Source organism: Cupressus sempervirens, chromosome 3, assembly GCF_028749045.1.
Source record: "Cupressus sempervirens isolate cs-2001-9-10 chromosome 3, ASM2874904v1, whole genome shotgun sequence".
NCBI classification, from domain to species: domain Eukaryota; kingdom Viridiplantae; phylum Streptophyta; class Pinopsida; order Cupressales; family Cupressaceae; genus Cupressus; species Cupressus sempervirens.
This window is the reverse complement of record NC_143120.1, coordinates 734,807,714-734,821,542: the sequence shown is the minus strand read 5'-3', so window position 1 is coordinate 734,821,542 and position 13,829 is coordinate 734,807,714. Positions and strand designations below refer to the sequence as shown.

At 37.5% G+C, this 13,829-nt stretch overlaps 1 protein-coding gene across 1 annotated transcript; it reads left to right on the top strand.

The window, feature by feature from the left end:
• Window positions 1-229: 229 nt before the first annotated feature.
• On the top strand, window positions 230-975 carry LOC149568889 (putative germin-like protein 2-2). The gene is made up of 2 exons (XM_089816793.1): window positions 230-353; window positions 443-975. Exons 1-2 carry the CDS (start codon window positions 230-232, stop codon window positions 973-975), a joined length of 657 nt encoding a protein of 218 aa, XP_089672919.1.
• Window positions 976-13,829: the final 12,854 nt, after the last annotated feature.

Genomic DNA, 13,829 nt, shown 5'->3' with positions numbered 1-13,829 from the left:
TGAGCAATTACTCCATCAGCATGAATCAGTCCGTAAATAACAGGTCAACAATTGCATGATATTGGAAGTATATTACAATTAAACAATTACGTGGGAAAGGATTAGTCCTCGCATGTTTCCCCTATATAATAGGCATGTAATGGTCTTGTAATATACACAAATATTCAATCACACATCCATATCCTGAGCTCTTCTGTTGGAGACTCTCCAGCATAAAATGGCGAAGGGAATGATGATTTGCTTGCAATTGTCGTTGGGACTCTTCCTGTTGATGTGTTGTTACAGTGAAGATGTGATGGCGGCGGATGCCGATCCCTTGCAAGATTTCTGCGTCGCAGTCCTGGACAGCGAAGGTGAGTGCAGCAATATTAATCGTTTATGTGATTATTAATGATTGGTGTGATTATAACTACCGCAAACAGTAACAAATTGTATTGATCAGTTAAGGTGAACGGATTCGTTTGCAAAGAGGCCAAGGATGCATCGGCAGAGGACTTCTTCTTCAGGGGGCTGGCGCAGGCGGGGAACACCGACAATGCAGTTAGCTCCAACGTGACCCCTGCCAACGTAATGCAGATACCGGGGCTGAACACGTTGGGAATATCTCTGGTCCGCATCGACTACGCAGTGGGTGGAATTAATCCTCCTCACACCCACCCCAGAGCCACCGAGGTTCTCTTTCTAGCGGAAGGCGAGCTCTTTGTAGGGTTTATCGACACCAACAACACCTTCTTCAGCAAGACGTTGGAAAAGGGAGACGTGTTCGTCTTCCCCAAGGCGCTCGTGCATTTCCAGCAGAATGTGGGGAAGGAGAATGCGGTGGCCATCGCTGCTTTGAGCAGCCAGCTCCCGGGAGTGCAGACAATCGCCAATTCTCTCTTTGGCGCGAACCCCCCTCTCCCCGATTCCGTGCTCAGCAAGGCCTTCCGCATCACCCAACAGCTCGTGGTTTACATTCAGAAGCAATTCGCATAGCATTCCCATGCTCAATGCTCAATGCTCAACTCAATTCGTTGCATCATCCAATCTATTCAATAAATAAAAGAACACTAGAACAAGGCGTGGGGAGACCCTCTTTATTATTCACCCTTTTTCTTTTCCATTCCTTGGAATAAATGTACCAGAGTGTGGCTCTAATCTCCGTGCCGGTGTATTTTCTTTATTAAAAAAAATTGTAGTCAAATAAAAGTACTCAATATCATTATCGCGTTCTCGCACTATTTATGGGACACGTTTCAACAAAGAAAATTGGTTCTAGACTTATTTTGAATAGTTCTAAATAACGAGGTTAGTATATCTATAATACAAATAACTGCCTTCTGTTCGTTATGTTATTAAAATAATAAAACAATGAATAAATATTTACAAATGAATTTTACTCAATTCTGATATAGCTTATAAATTTGACAATTAAATATTTCTTTTATAATATGTTTTATGCATTCACTATATTTCTAGTATAGGGTTCCTTAAAAATTAGAATTAACTATATTGGACTTTACATCTATTGTGTTACTCAATCGAATGCATGCTTAAGCTCTATAATAAAGCTCATGCAAAACTAGATTCTTAGAATGTGTGGAGGCACTATCTAAGGTGTTACTAGAATGTGTAATATCAAATTATCTAAGTACGGAATCCAAGTCATGTATAGGAGATAGTAAGATCTGGCCAATCATATTTGAGAAACCTGAAGGAGACAGAGTCTACTTTGTGAATTTGAAGGCATGTACCCAACAAATCATGCTTCGGCCCATAAGAAGTGCAGTTGGGACGAAGAAAAGCATTATATAGAACACGCGAACCTATACAAAGAGATATCTCATAGAGAGCACAAGCTACATTTCCAAATCGAATGTAATAGATGTACACGTTTATATATCACATGTACATTCATTTGAAAACTTTAACGGTTAGATCAATTCAATATTACTTGGTAGTTATCTCCAAAAGCTTGCAAAGCTTAATGAGCTATAATCAGCTATCCAAAGGTATGAGTGTGAGAATTTCTATGATGGTAAACTAACATCCTCACAAATGAAACATGTCATGATACGAACTTTAATGTTCTACAATTCTAGATCTTGCGGCTCCGTTCCCTTGATTGATACATAATTTGCGTCTTTGTTTCATGAAAAGATGGAGATGAAGATGTATGATTTCGTATTGCTATGGTATAACAAAATGTATAAATCTCTCTGCTAGATACTAGATGCATTAACAAGGAATGGAATAGTATCTCTTACAATAGGGGTCTATATTGTATGCTAATAAGAAGCAATTGTCACGAGTTACCCCATTCGAAACACAACTTAGAATTCAAATGTTTTTTTTTTTCAGTTAACTTATTTCTTTCCTTAATACTATTATCTTGGAGCGGGGATGACTGCGAGGCAAGCTGCATTTTCTTACAGTGAGTGGGCCAACGATGGAGGGAGAGAGGGCTCTGATGATGCCACACCAGACGAATGGAGGGTGCTTCTCAAACATGTGTCTCATTGGTTCTTCCATGGTATGGCAGTGGTTTTTGCAGAGTAATGGACCATGCTTCTTTATTTCGGGGGATTTTTTGACCCACGGGATGCTCGCTTCTCAGAGGTGTTTCTCGATGGAGGGAGGATCTCTGGTCTTATTGGTGTCCTGTTGGGTCAGTGGGGAATCTTCCTTGATGATGCCCTCTTTGATAAGTAGGAGATGATTTCCACAGCTAGTCAAATTGTGATGTGAATATCAGGATTTAACTGTGTGATTTTGAGTCAAACTCGATGACCCATGTTTCATGAGTAGTGATTCAACATGAATCCATCTCTCATGAGAATAAATGGAACACTTAGCACTCATTGGATCTAGGTGATGCTCACAGGGGTGAAGCACCGGGACTTCCCGGGAGGTCACCCATCCCAGTACTACTCCAGCCTGAGCGCGCTTAACTACAGAGTTTCCTCCACAGTTAAACCCAAAGCTTGCAACCCCATTTGCAAAACCTTCACCAAGTGTTGCACCTTATGAACCATTCATTAGAAAGCCCCTTAAGCTCATCAATTGATAAGTAGGAGATGATTTCCACAGCTAGTCAAATTGTGATGTGAATATCAGGATTTAACTGTGTGATTTTGAGTCAAACTCGATGACCCATGTTTCATGAGTAGTGATTCAACATGAATCCATCTCTCATGAGAATAAATGGAACACTTAGCACTCATTGGATCTAGGTGATGCTCACAGGGGTGAAGCACCGGGACTTCCCGGGAGGTCACCCATCCCAGTACTACTCCAGCCTGAGCGCGCTTAACTACAGAGTTTCCTCCACAGTTAAACCCAAAGCTTGCAACCCCATTTGCAAAACCTTCACCAAGTGTTGCACCTTATGAACCATTCATTAGAAAGCCCCTTAAGCTCATCAATTGATAAGTAGGAGATGATTTCCACAGCTAGTCAAATTGTGATGTGAATATCAGGATTTAACTGTGTGATTTTGAGTCAAACTCGATGACCCATGTTTCATGAGTAGTGATTCAACATGAATCCATCTCTCATGAGAATAAATGGAACACTTAGCACTCATTGGATCTAGGTGATGCTCACAGGGGTGAAGCACCGGGACTTCCCGGGAGGTCACCCATCCCAGTACTACTCCAGCCTGAGCGCGCTTAACTACAGAGTTTCCTCCACAGTTAAACCCAAAGCTTGCAACCCCATTTGCAAAACCTTCACCAAGTGTTGCACCTTATGAACCATTCATTAGAAAGCCCCTTAAGCTCATCAATTGATAAGTAGGAGATGATTTCCACAGCTAGTCAAATTGTGATGTGAATATCAGGATTTAACTGTGTGATTTTGAGTCAAACTCGATGACCCATGTTTCATGAGTAGTGATTCAACATGAATCCATCTCTCATGAGAATAAATGGAACACTTAGCACTCATTGGATCTAGGTGATGCTCACAGGGGTGAAGCACCGGGACTTCCCGGGAGGTCACCCATCCCAGTACTACTCCAGCCTGAGCGCGCTTAACTACAGAGTTTCCTCCACAGTTAAACCCAAAGCTTGCAACCCCATTTGCAAAACCTTCACCAAGTGTTGCACCTTATGAACCATTCATTAGAAAGCCCCTTAAGCTCATCAATTGATAAGTAGGAGATGATTTCCACAGCTAGTCAAATTGTGATGTGAATATCAGGATTTAACTGTGTGATTTTGAGTCAAACTCGATGACCCATGTTTCATGAGTAGTGATTCAACATGAATCCATCTCTCATGAGAATAAATGGAACACTTAGCACTCATTGGATCTAGGTGATGCTCACAGGGGTGAAGCACCGGGACTTCCCGGGAGGTCACCCATCCCAGTACTACTCCAGCCTGAGTGCGCTTAACTACAGAGTTTCCTCCACAGTTAAACCCAAAGCTTGCAACCCCATTTGCAAAACCTTCACCAAGTGTTGCACCTTATGAACCATTCATTAGAAAGCCCCTTAAGCTCATCAATTGATAAGTAGGAGATGATTTCCACAACTAGTCAAATTGTGATGTGAATATCAGGATTTAACTGTGTGATTTTGAGTCAAACTCGATGACCCATGTTTCATGAGTAGTGATTCAACATGAATCCATCTCTCATGAGAATAAATGGAACACTTAGCACTCATTGGATCTAGGTGATGCTCACAGGGGTGAAGCACCGGGACTTCCCGGGAGGTCACCCATCCCAGTACTACTCCAGCCTGAGCGCGCTTAACTACAGAGTTTCCTCCACAGTTAAACCCAAAGCTTGCAACCCCATTTGCAAAACCTTCACCAAGTGTTGCACCTTATGAACCATTCATTAGAAAGCCCCTTAAGCTCATCAATTGATAAGTAGGAGATGATTTCCACAGCTAGTCAAATTGTGATGTGAATATCAGGATTTAACTGTGTGATTTTGAGTCAAACTCGATGACCCATGTTTCATGAGTAGTGATTCAACATGAATCCATCTCTCATGAGAATAAATGGAACACTTAGCACTCATTGGATCTAGGTGATGCTCACAGGGGTGAAGCACCGGGACTTCCCGGGAGGTCACCCATCCCAGTACTACTCCAGCCTGAGCGCGCTTAACTACAGAGTTTCCTCCACAGTTAAACCCAAAGCTTGCAACCCCATTTGCAAAACCTTCACCAAGTGTTGCACCTTATGAACCATTCATTAGAAAGCCCCTTAAGCTCCTCAATTGATAAGTAGGAGATGATTTCCACAGCTAGTCAAATTGTGATGTGAATATCAGGATTTAACTGTGTGATTTTGAGTCAAACTCGATGACCCATGTTTCATGAGTAGTGATTCAACATGAATCCATCTCTCATGAGAATAAATGGAACACTTAGCACTCATTGGATCTAGGTGATGCTCACAGGGGTGAAGCACCGGGACTTCCCGGGAGGTCACCCATCCCAGTACTACTCCAGCCTGAGCGCGCTTAACTACAGAGTTTCCTCCACAGTTAAACCCAAAGCTTGCAACCCCATTTGCAAAACCTTCACCAAGTGTTGCACCTTATGAACCATTCATTAGAAAGCCCCTTAAGCTCATCAATTGATAAGTAGGAGATGATTTCCACAGCTAGTCAAATTGTGATGTGAATATCAGGATTTAACTGTGTGATTTTGAGTCAAACTCGATGACCCATGTTTCATGAGTAGTGATTCAACATGAATCCATCTCTCATGAGAATAAATGGAACACTTAGCACTCATTGGATCTAGGTGATGCTCACAGGGGTGAAGCACCGGGACTTCCCGGGAGGTCACCCATCCCAGTACTACTCCAGCCTGAGCGCGCTTAACTACAGAGTTTCCTCCACAGTTAAACCCAAAGCTTGCAACCCCATTTGCAAAACCTTCACCAAGTGTTGCACCTTATGAACCATTCATTAGAAAGCCCCTTAAGCTCATCAATTGATAAGTAGGAGATGATTTCCACAGCTAGTCAAATTGTGATGTGAATATCAGGATTTAACTGTGTGATTTTGAGTCAAACTCGATGACCCATGTTTCATGAGTAGTGATTCAACATGAATCCATCTCTCATGAGAATAAATGGAACACTTAGCACTCATTGGATCTAGGTGATGCTCACAGGGGTGAAGCACCGGGACTTCCCGGGAGGTCACCCATCCCAGTACTACTCCAGCCTGAGCGCGCTTAACTACAGAGTTTCCTCCACAGTTAAACCCAAAGCTTGCAACCCCATTTGCAAAACCTTCACCAAGTGTTGCACCTTATGAACCATTCATTAGAAAGCCCCTTAAGCTCATCAATTGATAAGTAGGAGATGATTTCCACAGCTAGTCAAATTGTGATGTGAATATCAGGATTTAACTGTGTGATTTTGAGTCAAACTCGATGACCCATGTTTCATGAGTAGTGATTCAACATGAATCCATCTCTCATGAGAATAAATGGAACACTTAGCACTCATTGGATCTAGGTGATGCTCACAGGGGTGAAGCACCGGGACTTCCCGGGAGGTCACCCATCCCAGTACTACTCCAGCCTGAGCGCGCTTAACTACAGAGTTTCCTCCACAGTTAAACCCAAAGCTTGCAACCCCATTTGCAAAACCTTCACCAAGTGTTGCACCTTATGAACCATTCATTAGAAAGCCCCTTAAGCTCATCAATTGATAAGTAGGAGATGATTTCCACAGCTAGTCAAATTGTGATGTGAATATCAGGATTTAACTGTGTGATTTTGAGTCAAACTCGATGACCCATGTTTCATGAGTAGTGATTCAACATGAATCCATCTCTCATGAGAATAAATGGAACACTTAGCACTCATTGGATCTAGGTGATGCTCACAGGGGTGAAGCACCGGGACTTCCCGGGAGGTCACCCATCCCAGTACTACTCCAGCCTGAGCGCGCTTAACTACAGAGTTTCCTCCACAGTTAAACCCAAAGCTTGCAACCCCATTTGCAAAACCTTCACCAAGTGTTGCACCTTATGAACCATTCATTAGAAAGCCCCTTAAGCTCATCAATTGATAAGTAGGAGATGATTTCCACAGCTAGTCAAATTGTGATGTGAATATCAGGATTTAACTGTGTGATTTTGAGTCAAACTCGATGACCCATGTTTCATGAGTAGTGATTCAACATGAATCCATCTCTCATGAGAATAAATGGAACACTTAGCACTCATTGGATCTAGGTGATGCTCACAGGGGTGAAGCCCTCTTTGTTTTTTCATGTGGGAAGTCATATTTTTTTCTTTTTCATGGTTCTACCAGGGGTGCCTTGCTTCTGGGTTTGTCAGATCTGGGACTCTTTGATGGGTTAGCAGTTAGCAGTGATGGATCTATCCATTCCATAGGTTGGTGGGTTTTCCGCATTTGAACCTTTGTTTTTTACAGAGGTGGACTTTAGTTGAGGTTTTTTTTTCTCGTTGTTTGGCACTAGGTTCTTTTATTTCTAACATTTTCTAATGTTTTTTGTTTGTATGATGGGTCAGCGCCCTCTTGCTGCTTTTTATATTCAAAAAATTATTTATTTTCTTGATACAAGATGTCAATTTGTGTAGTGATGAAGAAAGTCCAAAGGTTATTAACTTCTTTAATTTTGTAAAATTCTCTATTATAGGGCAAGAAAATAGAGATACATCTATTACACTGTGATAAAATGCAGGTCTTCATCTTGTATAGTAGTCCAATAAATTTGCAACTTTCAGTTCTAATGGTTGAGAAGTAGCTAATAATGGATTATTACATTTATTACAATAGGGGGAGCTAATGTAGAGTTGAAATAATAATTTAAATGAAAATTCATGGCGGTGATGAAGTTTGTTAAATAATGAAACCTAGTTTTATTTTTATCAATTGCATTGATGGAGTAGAGGGTTTAATAGTTAAAACTTGTGCACTCTTTCTAATCTTTGTAACATTTCTCAAATTTTTGAGAATTCTATTTTCTGGGCAACCCAAAAATGTTCATGAAAAGGGAGGGAAAAGGTAGTAGTAAGGAATATTAATAAGAGCTTACAAACATAAATGATCTTCACACTCCAGTTTTAACTAAATATGTAAAGAAAAATGGTGGAGCCAAGAAGTTGAAGGAACTATTAAGAAAAAAAATAACTATCAGATTTCAACTTCAATTAAATCGTGCGAAGTAAAATGGTGGAATCGAAGGCTTTCAAACTGAAGATTCAATTGATCGTTGTTGTTGTTATACATTGTGAAATAATATAAATATTTTGATAGAGATAATTTCAGGAGCGTGTGTGATAGATTTTATCCTACCATTTTATTGAAATTTACAACTTCATGAGAACTGAAATTTCTAAATCAAAATGACTTCTTAAAATTTTCAATTTGATTGAGCTATTCTGTCATGCCAAAGAATTGGGGCAAAAACACACCAACAAATTTTATTTTATTTTTAGATCAATAACACCACAAAGCTTGAAAAGTTTAGATGCACACGTTAAAGTATAGGTAAAATGAGAAACAAATATGGGATCTCCTAACGATGACCTGTCATTTCCATTCAAGTTTATCATCGATGAGTGTGAAAAGGTCGTTAAATCTAAGCATTCGTTATTAAATTGATTTCATCTTTTTTTTCATTATTGCTTTGATTTTAAGGTAATATATTATAATTAAACACAATTAAACCAAATTATCGTAAACTCGCAATAATAAACAACTATCTAGATATATATTCAACACTTAAAATTTAATCTAATAATCTAACTTAATTTTACAACCTTTACTAATCTAAAACATTTTAAGATACAATAACACTAACCTTTGATTTAAGAACGATATAACCACTTAAAATAATAAATCTAAATATATTTGAAAATGGGTTAAATACAGCAGCTAATTTATCTTAGACAACCTTTTCAAATCAATAATGATACTAAATTTTTAAATATAATCTAACATACGAACATTCTAACTAAAATGTACTAAATAACTAATATTTAAAAACATAATAATTAAAATTACTTCAAAATAATACTAGCAAAATTTTTTTTTAACAAAACTTACTCATCTAACATTAATTTGAAATCTAACACCTTATTACTTTTATTTACATTTAAAATATTATACTAACAACATAAAAGAATACCAGACCCACTAACAAACACAATTTACGACTACCCTTAAAATAGTGTTAATATGTACGTTATAACATTATTTTGAACAAAATATTAACAACAATATAACTCAATAATTCTAATAATAATTTAGACAATTATAACTCTAATTTTTTTTTAAACATAGAAAAGAACGAACTCTCCAATACATCACAGTGATCGTCGAGAGAATGAAAACTGACCAGGAGACAACCAATCATAACATGAAGACCGAATCAGACATTGACTCCCATCCCGAGTTTACACAACAGGTTTGACATTGAACTAGACTAGGGAGAAGATGGATTTTTTCGACTGGAGACATCAGGCACACCACCAAAATAGGTGCCCTTTCGGGGCTATAACTCAAGAACTTCTGTTCTTCCATTCTTACATTCCAAAACTCATACGTGGTTTGTGTTGACAAGTAGGGGCCCATAACACCCTACCCTCTCTCCCTCTTCTCGTCCTGAGAAGAGACTCTACACTGTCAGAGTCCAACTAAAGACCTTTCCCTGTACATGGCCACTTCTGCCCTATCCGAGGGTGAGTAATGCCAATACACGTATACAATCCCTTTGAAATTCAAAGCAAAAATACAAAGGAAAGACATTTAAGTTAATCTGTTTCAAACCCTCCCAACATACTCAACACACACACGAACATGTGCATAAACAATAAAATTGAAACATGAAGCACAACATGAACAAAATGAGGTGAAGTATTCCTACCTTCAAATTTGGGTTATGGCAATAGAACAAGTTTGAGATGAGCATTCCCTTCCTTCTCCTTCTCCTTCTCCTTCTCCTTCAATCCTGATTTTCACTCTAAAAGTAGAGGTTGGGTGAACACTCCAAACCTCCTCAAAATTGCCTCTAAATAAGATCACAAACTCAACCATCTCTAAAAAGAAATAACTCCCCCACTTGCCTAAAAGTTCTAGAGGCTTCTAACACAACTAGGCCTAAGGCTAACCTCAAGGTGGAGTTCAAGCTATCCAACCCATGATGAAATCAATCGATTTTCGCAATAAAGCAAAAATGGTGTTTTTGAGTGACCATAAAAGTCAACAAAAGGGGCTAAGGGGGTGGAAAATGCCCCCAAGCCATACCCATTCCTCTTGGATACTTAGATTTCATGTTTTTAGGTCTTTAGGATTAATTAGGGACCTATTAAAGGCTAGGAAATTTTAGGACTATCTAACAACCTTCAAAATGTAGATTAAACACTAATCTGGATTAGGGGTAATTAATATCGATTACTAACTTGATTAGCAAAAAGATCACTAAGCTACTCTGACTTAGATCTTTAGGTTACTCGGTTAACCCTAACTATCATGCTGGAATGCATATACAATTCACGAGTGTCAAGGGACACTATAAAAACATTGTTACAAAACATTAACATTTACTGATTACAGAATGATACATTCGTTCAATTCACAATACAAATAAAATACAAACAACAAGGTTTGTATCCTTCATCAAATTTAACCATAGTTTCCACAAACAGTACATAGGGTTCAGTTTTGTTTCTCCGTTAGATTTTCTCAGCTAAAATACCCTACACACTCATTACGCATATCAATAGCTCAAGAAAATTACATACATATATTCAAAATTTATCTGGATAGTTACATGAATCTCTCATATAATTAACTGTTTAATTCATTTCTATTCACATTTAATCATCAAAAATCACATAATCAATAATAACATAACTTATTCATTAATTCAGATTAAGTACTAGTATAATCCTCATTAGGCATGTATATACCTAAACATCATTACGTCACCAATAAAAGAATACTGAACTATCTGAAGCATAAAACTTAATCGTCCAGGTATCAAAATCAACACCCTTATGATTAGGTGAGAAAGCCTTGTATCATCGTTAGTGAAATTTTAATGTTTAAACAGTCGAGATAATGTAGTTTGTTCATGAATCACTGAATATTTAAAACACGAATGTATTAGGATGTCACTTCTTATTAGGACATCTAAACCATTAAACATTATTTCATATCCATTCTAATCTCCTACAACAGTTTTAACAGAGAGATGCATATTTAATAAGTACATGTGAGGAGGGACCTCACATCTTTCCCCATGAAAACAAGTTTTTTACAACAATCAAAAATGAAATCTATTGAAACCCATTGAAAAAATTATATTTTTTAAATGAATACCCAAACATAAAGTAGAATGTCTTGTTTTAATGAATACACAAACAATGAATTCAGCACAAGAAATCTACAAAATTTTCAATTATTGAAATCACAAACTACTATGAAGGCTGTGCAATGTACACAGATCTATACTCAAATGTCTATCACAAGTTATATTTATGTAAACCTAACAAGAAAATCATAGCAGTTTTTTTTTCCAACACAAACTCCGAAATGCCAGCACTAACCGTGCAAAATTACTAAAAAGAGCTTGACATTATTTGTCACCAGATGCTCCTATTTTCCATGGTGTATTCTCCTAGGGCCCATTTGGCAGTAGCAATTAGACTGGAATAGGTATTAGGCATATGTAAATTATGAAAATTTCTAATCCTTCCTTTGGTTGCACCAAATCAAAATTGAGAATAGGTTCATACGTATTCTCATTTTGGCCCAAAATTGAGCATTTGTAATTCCACCTAAATAGGTGGAATTGGAATATGTATTCCTTTCCTAAATTTATCTACTCATATTTCATGAAAATTTAAATTTCATGTCCATGAGGAGATTCACCGAGAGCACCCAAGTCAGAGAAATTGGTTTGCTAAAGAAATTTGTAAAATGACCAATTTTGAACAGAGGTTTCACTCTTGGGAAAACCACTATTGGATTCAAGGCATTGATTTTGAATACTGAGATCATATGCCAAAACATCAAGAATGTTTAGGGACATGAAGCATCTTATTACCTGACCGATGAAGAAAATCACAAGGAACTCGAACATCCTCTTCCTTTTTCCCTTCATAGATACTCTTGGACTCGTACACAATGAAATCGTGAAAAAATCTCACAATGTGATCCTACGACTTCAGAGCTTTATACGGTAACTTCAATTATGCCTCACACTTCTTATGCTCTTCTGGTGTTTCCCCTATTCTTGGCTGCAAATCATACCATGGCATATCATTCTGGGAAGCTAAGTTGTTGATGTCTCTTCTGTTAAGTTTTCCTCCATCTCCAATAGCTAAGTGAGGATGCTCATTGGAACCTAATTTTCAAGAATGACAAGGTCAATCAAGATATCAAATTGGCAAGACTAGACCGTGTTTTTGTTAAAGACAAGATCCAAGTTCCATCCTCAGTCCTCATTGTGATTCATCGCTTAGAAGCCTCAAGGTCTCTAGAATGAAACATCCATCAAGAGTGAAAAGGCACACGAGAATTGGCCTGTTGACTTTCTTTATCTATTATTCACACTCCAATTTCAATTTCATCTAACCAAATGAAGAATAGGAATACATACTTATTCTCATTTTCTATTCCAGAATAACTAAACCAGAATAATAATTCCTATTCCCATATTTTTATTCCTGTAGCCAAACGTGTCCATATTTTCCATGTATTGAATTTTTGTCTACCCTATATTGGCCACATCTGTTTCATCCTTCTATTTACATGCAAGCATACAGAGGCACATGAAGCTCATGCACAATGCCAAATGAAATCTACAAAAAAAGACACAGATCTCTGAAGCCATATTGTTTCTCTAATTTTATCCAGCATAAAACTAAAAGATACCCTAGAAAAAGAATGAGGCAACCTAAATTAAAATATAGTATTGTTGCTTAATGAATCATTTATATTTGACCATCGATTAAATGGGAAATCTTTAAATCAGCATGATTTCATAGAAATTAAATGACGTATTAAATAATATTTTATTGTATGTATAATTCATGATACGTCTGATTTGATTAATTACTATCTACCCCTAGGAAAGGATTCTTCTAACTTTCTAATAGCACTCTATCCAATGTAGTATAATTACTTGTGATATATTTATTGAAATATCAATGGATCACACATTATTTATATTTTGGTGGGAAGTAGCCTAAGCATTATAAATGGATGCACGGGATATTATGCTACATAGCATTTAGAGAATGAAAGGGGGGCCTAAAATTGTTCCTCAAATGAATCTGTCACTTGTCTACCATGTAAAAACCACATAAGCTCCATTGGAAGAATTGACCGTGTTGGTATCAGTGCTTGGCAGATTATTAATTTTAACAATCTAGTAAAATTATTCCTTAAAGCATCTAGTGAAACGGATGTCGCAAGTCCCAGCAGGGTCGAATCTCTTGAAGTAGTACTGGGAGATACATTTGGTGCTCATACAGGAGATGGTGCATCTAACGTAGGAATAACAAAAGCGGTCATATACAAAACTCAGCCTCAAACTTTTTGGAAAATAACAAATATAAGTTGTACTACAATTTTTAGGAAGATTAATTTGTTTTAAATCCCAAATATTTAACAAGAAGAAGTATTTTAACGCTTGGAAATGTCATTTATTATTTCTTATGTAAAAAAGAACATTCTTGGAATTTTAAGATGCGGCATGGGTTCTGCAACAGAAATGCTTCGAGCCGATGATACAGAATTTCGTTGAATGCAAATAGTTTTAAAAATTTGCGCAAATATTTTGTAATTATTACTCTCTATTCATCTATTATAATACATTTTATGTCCTTTTAAT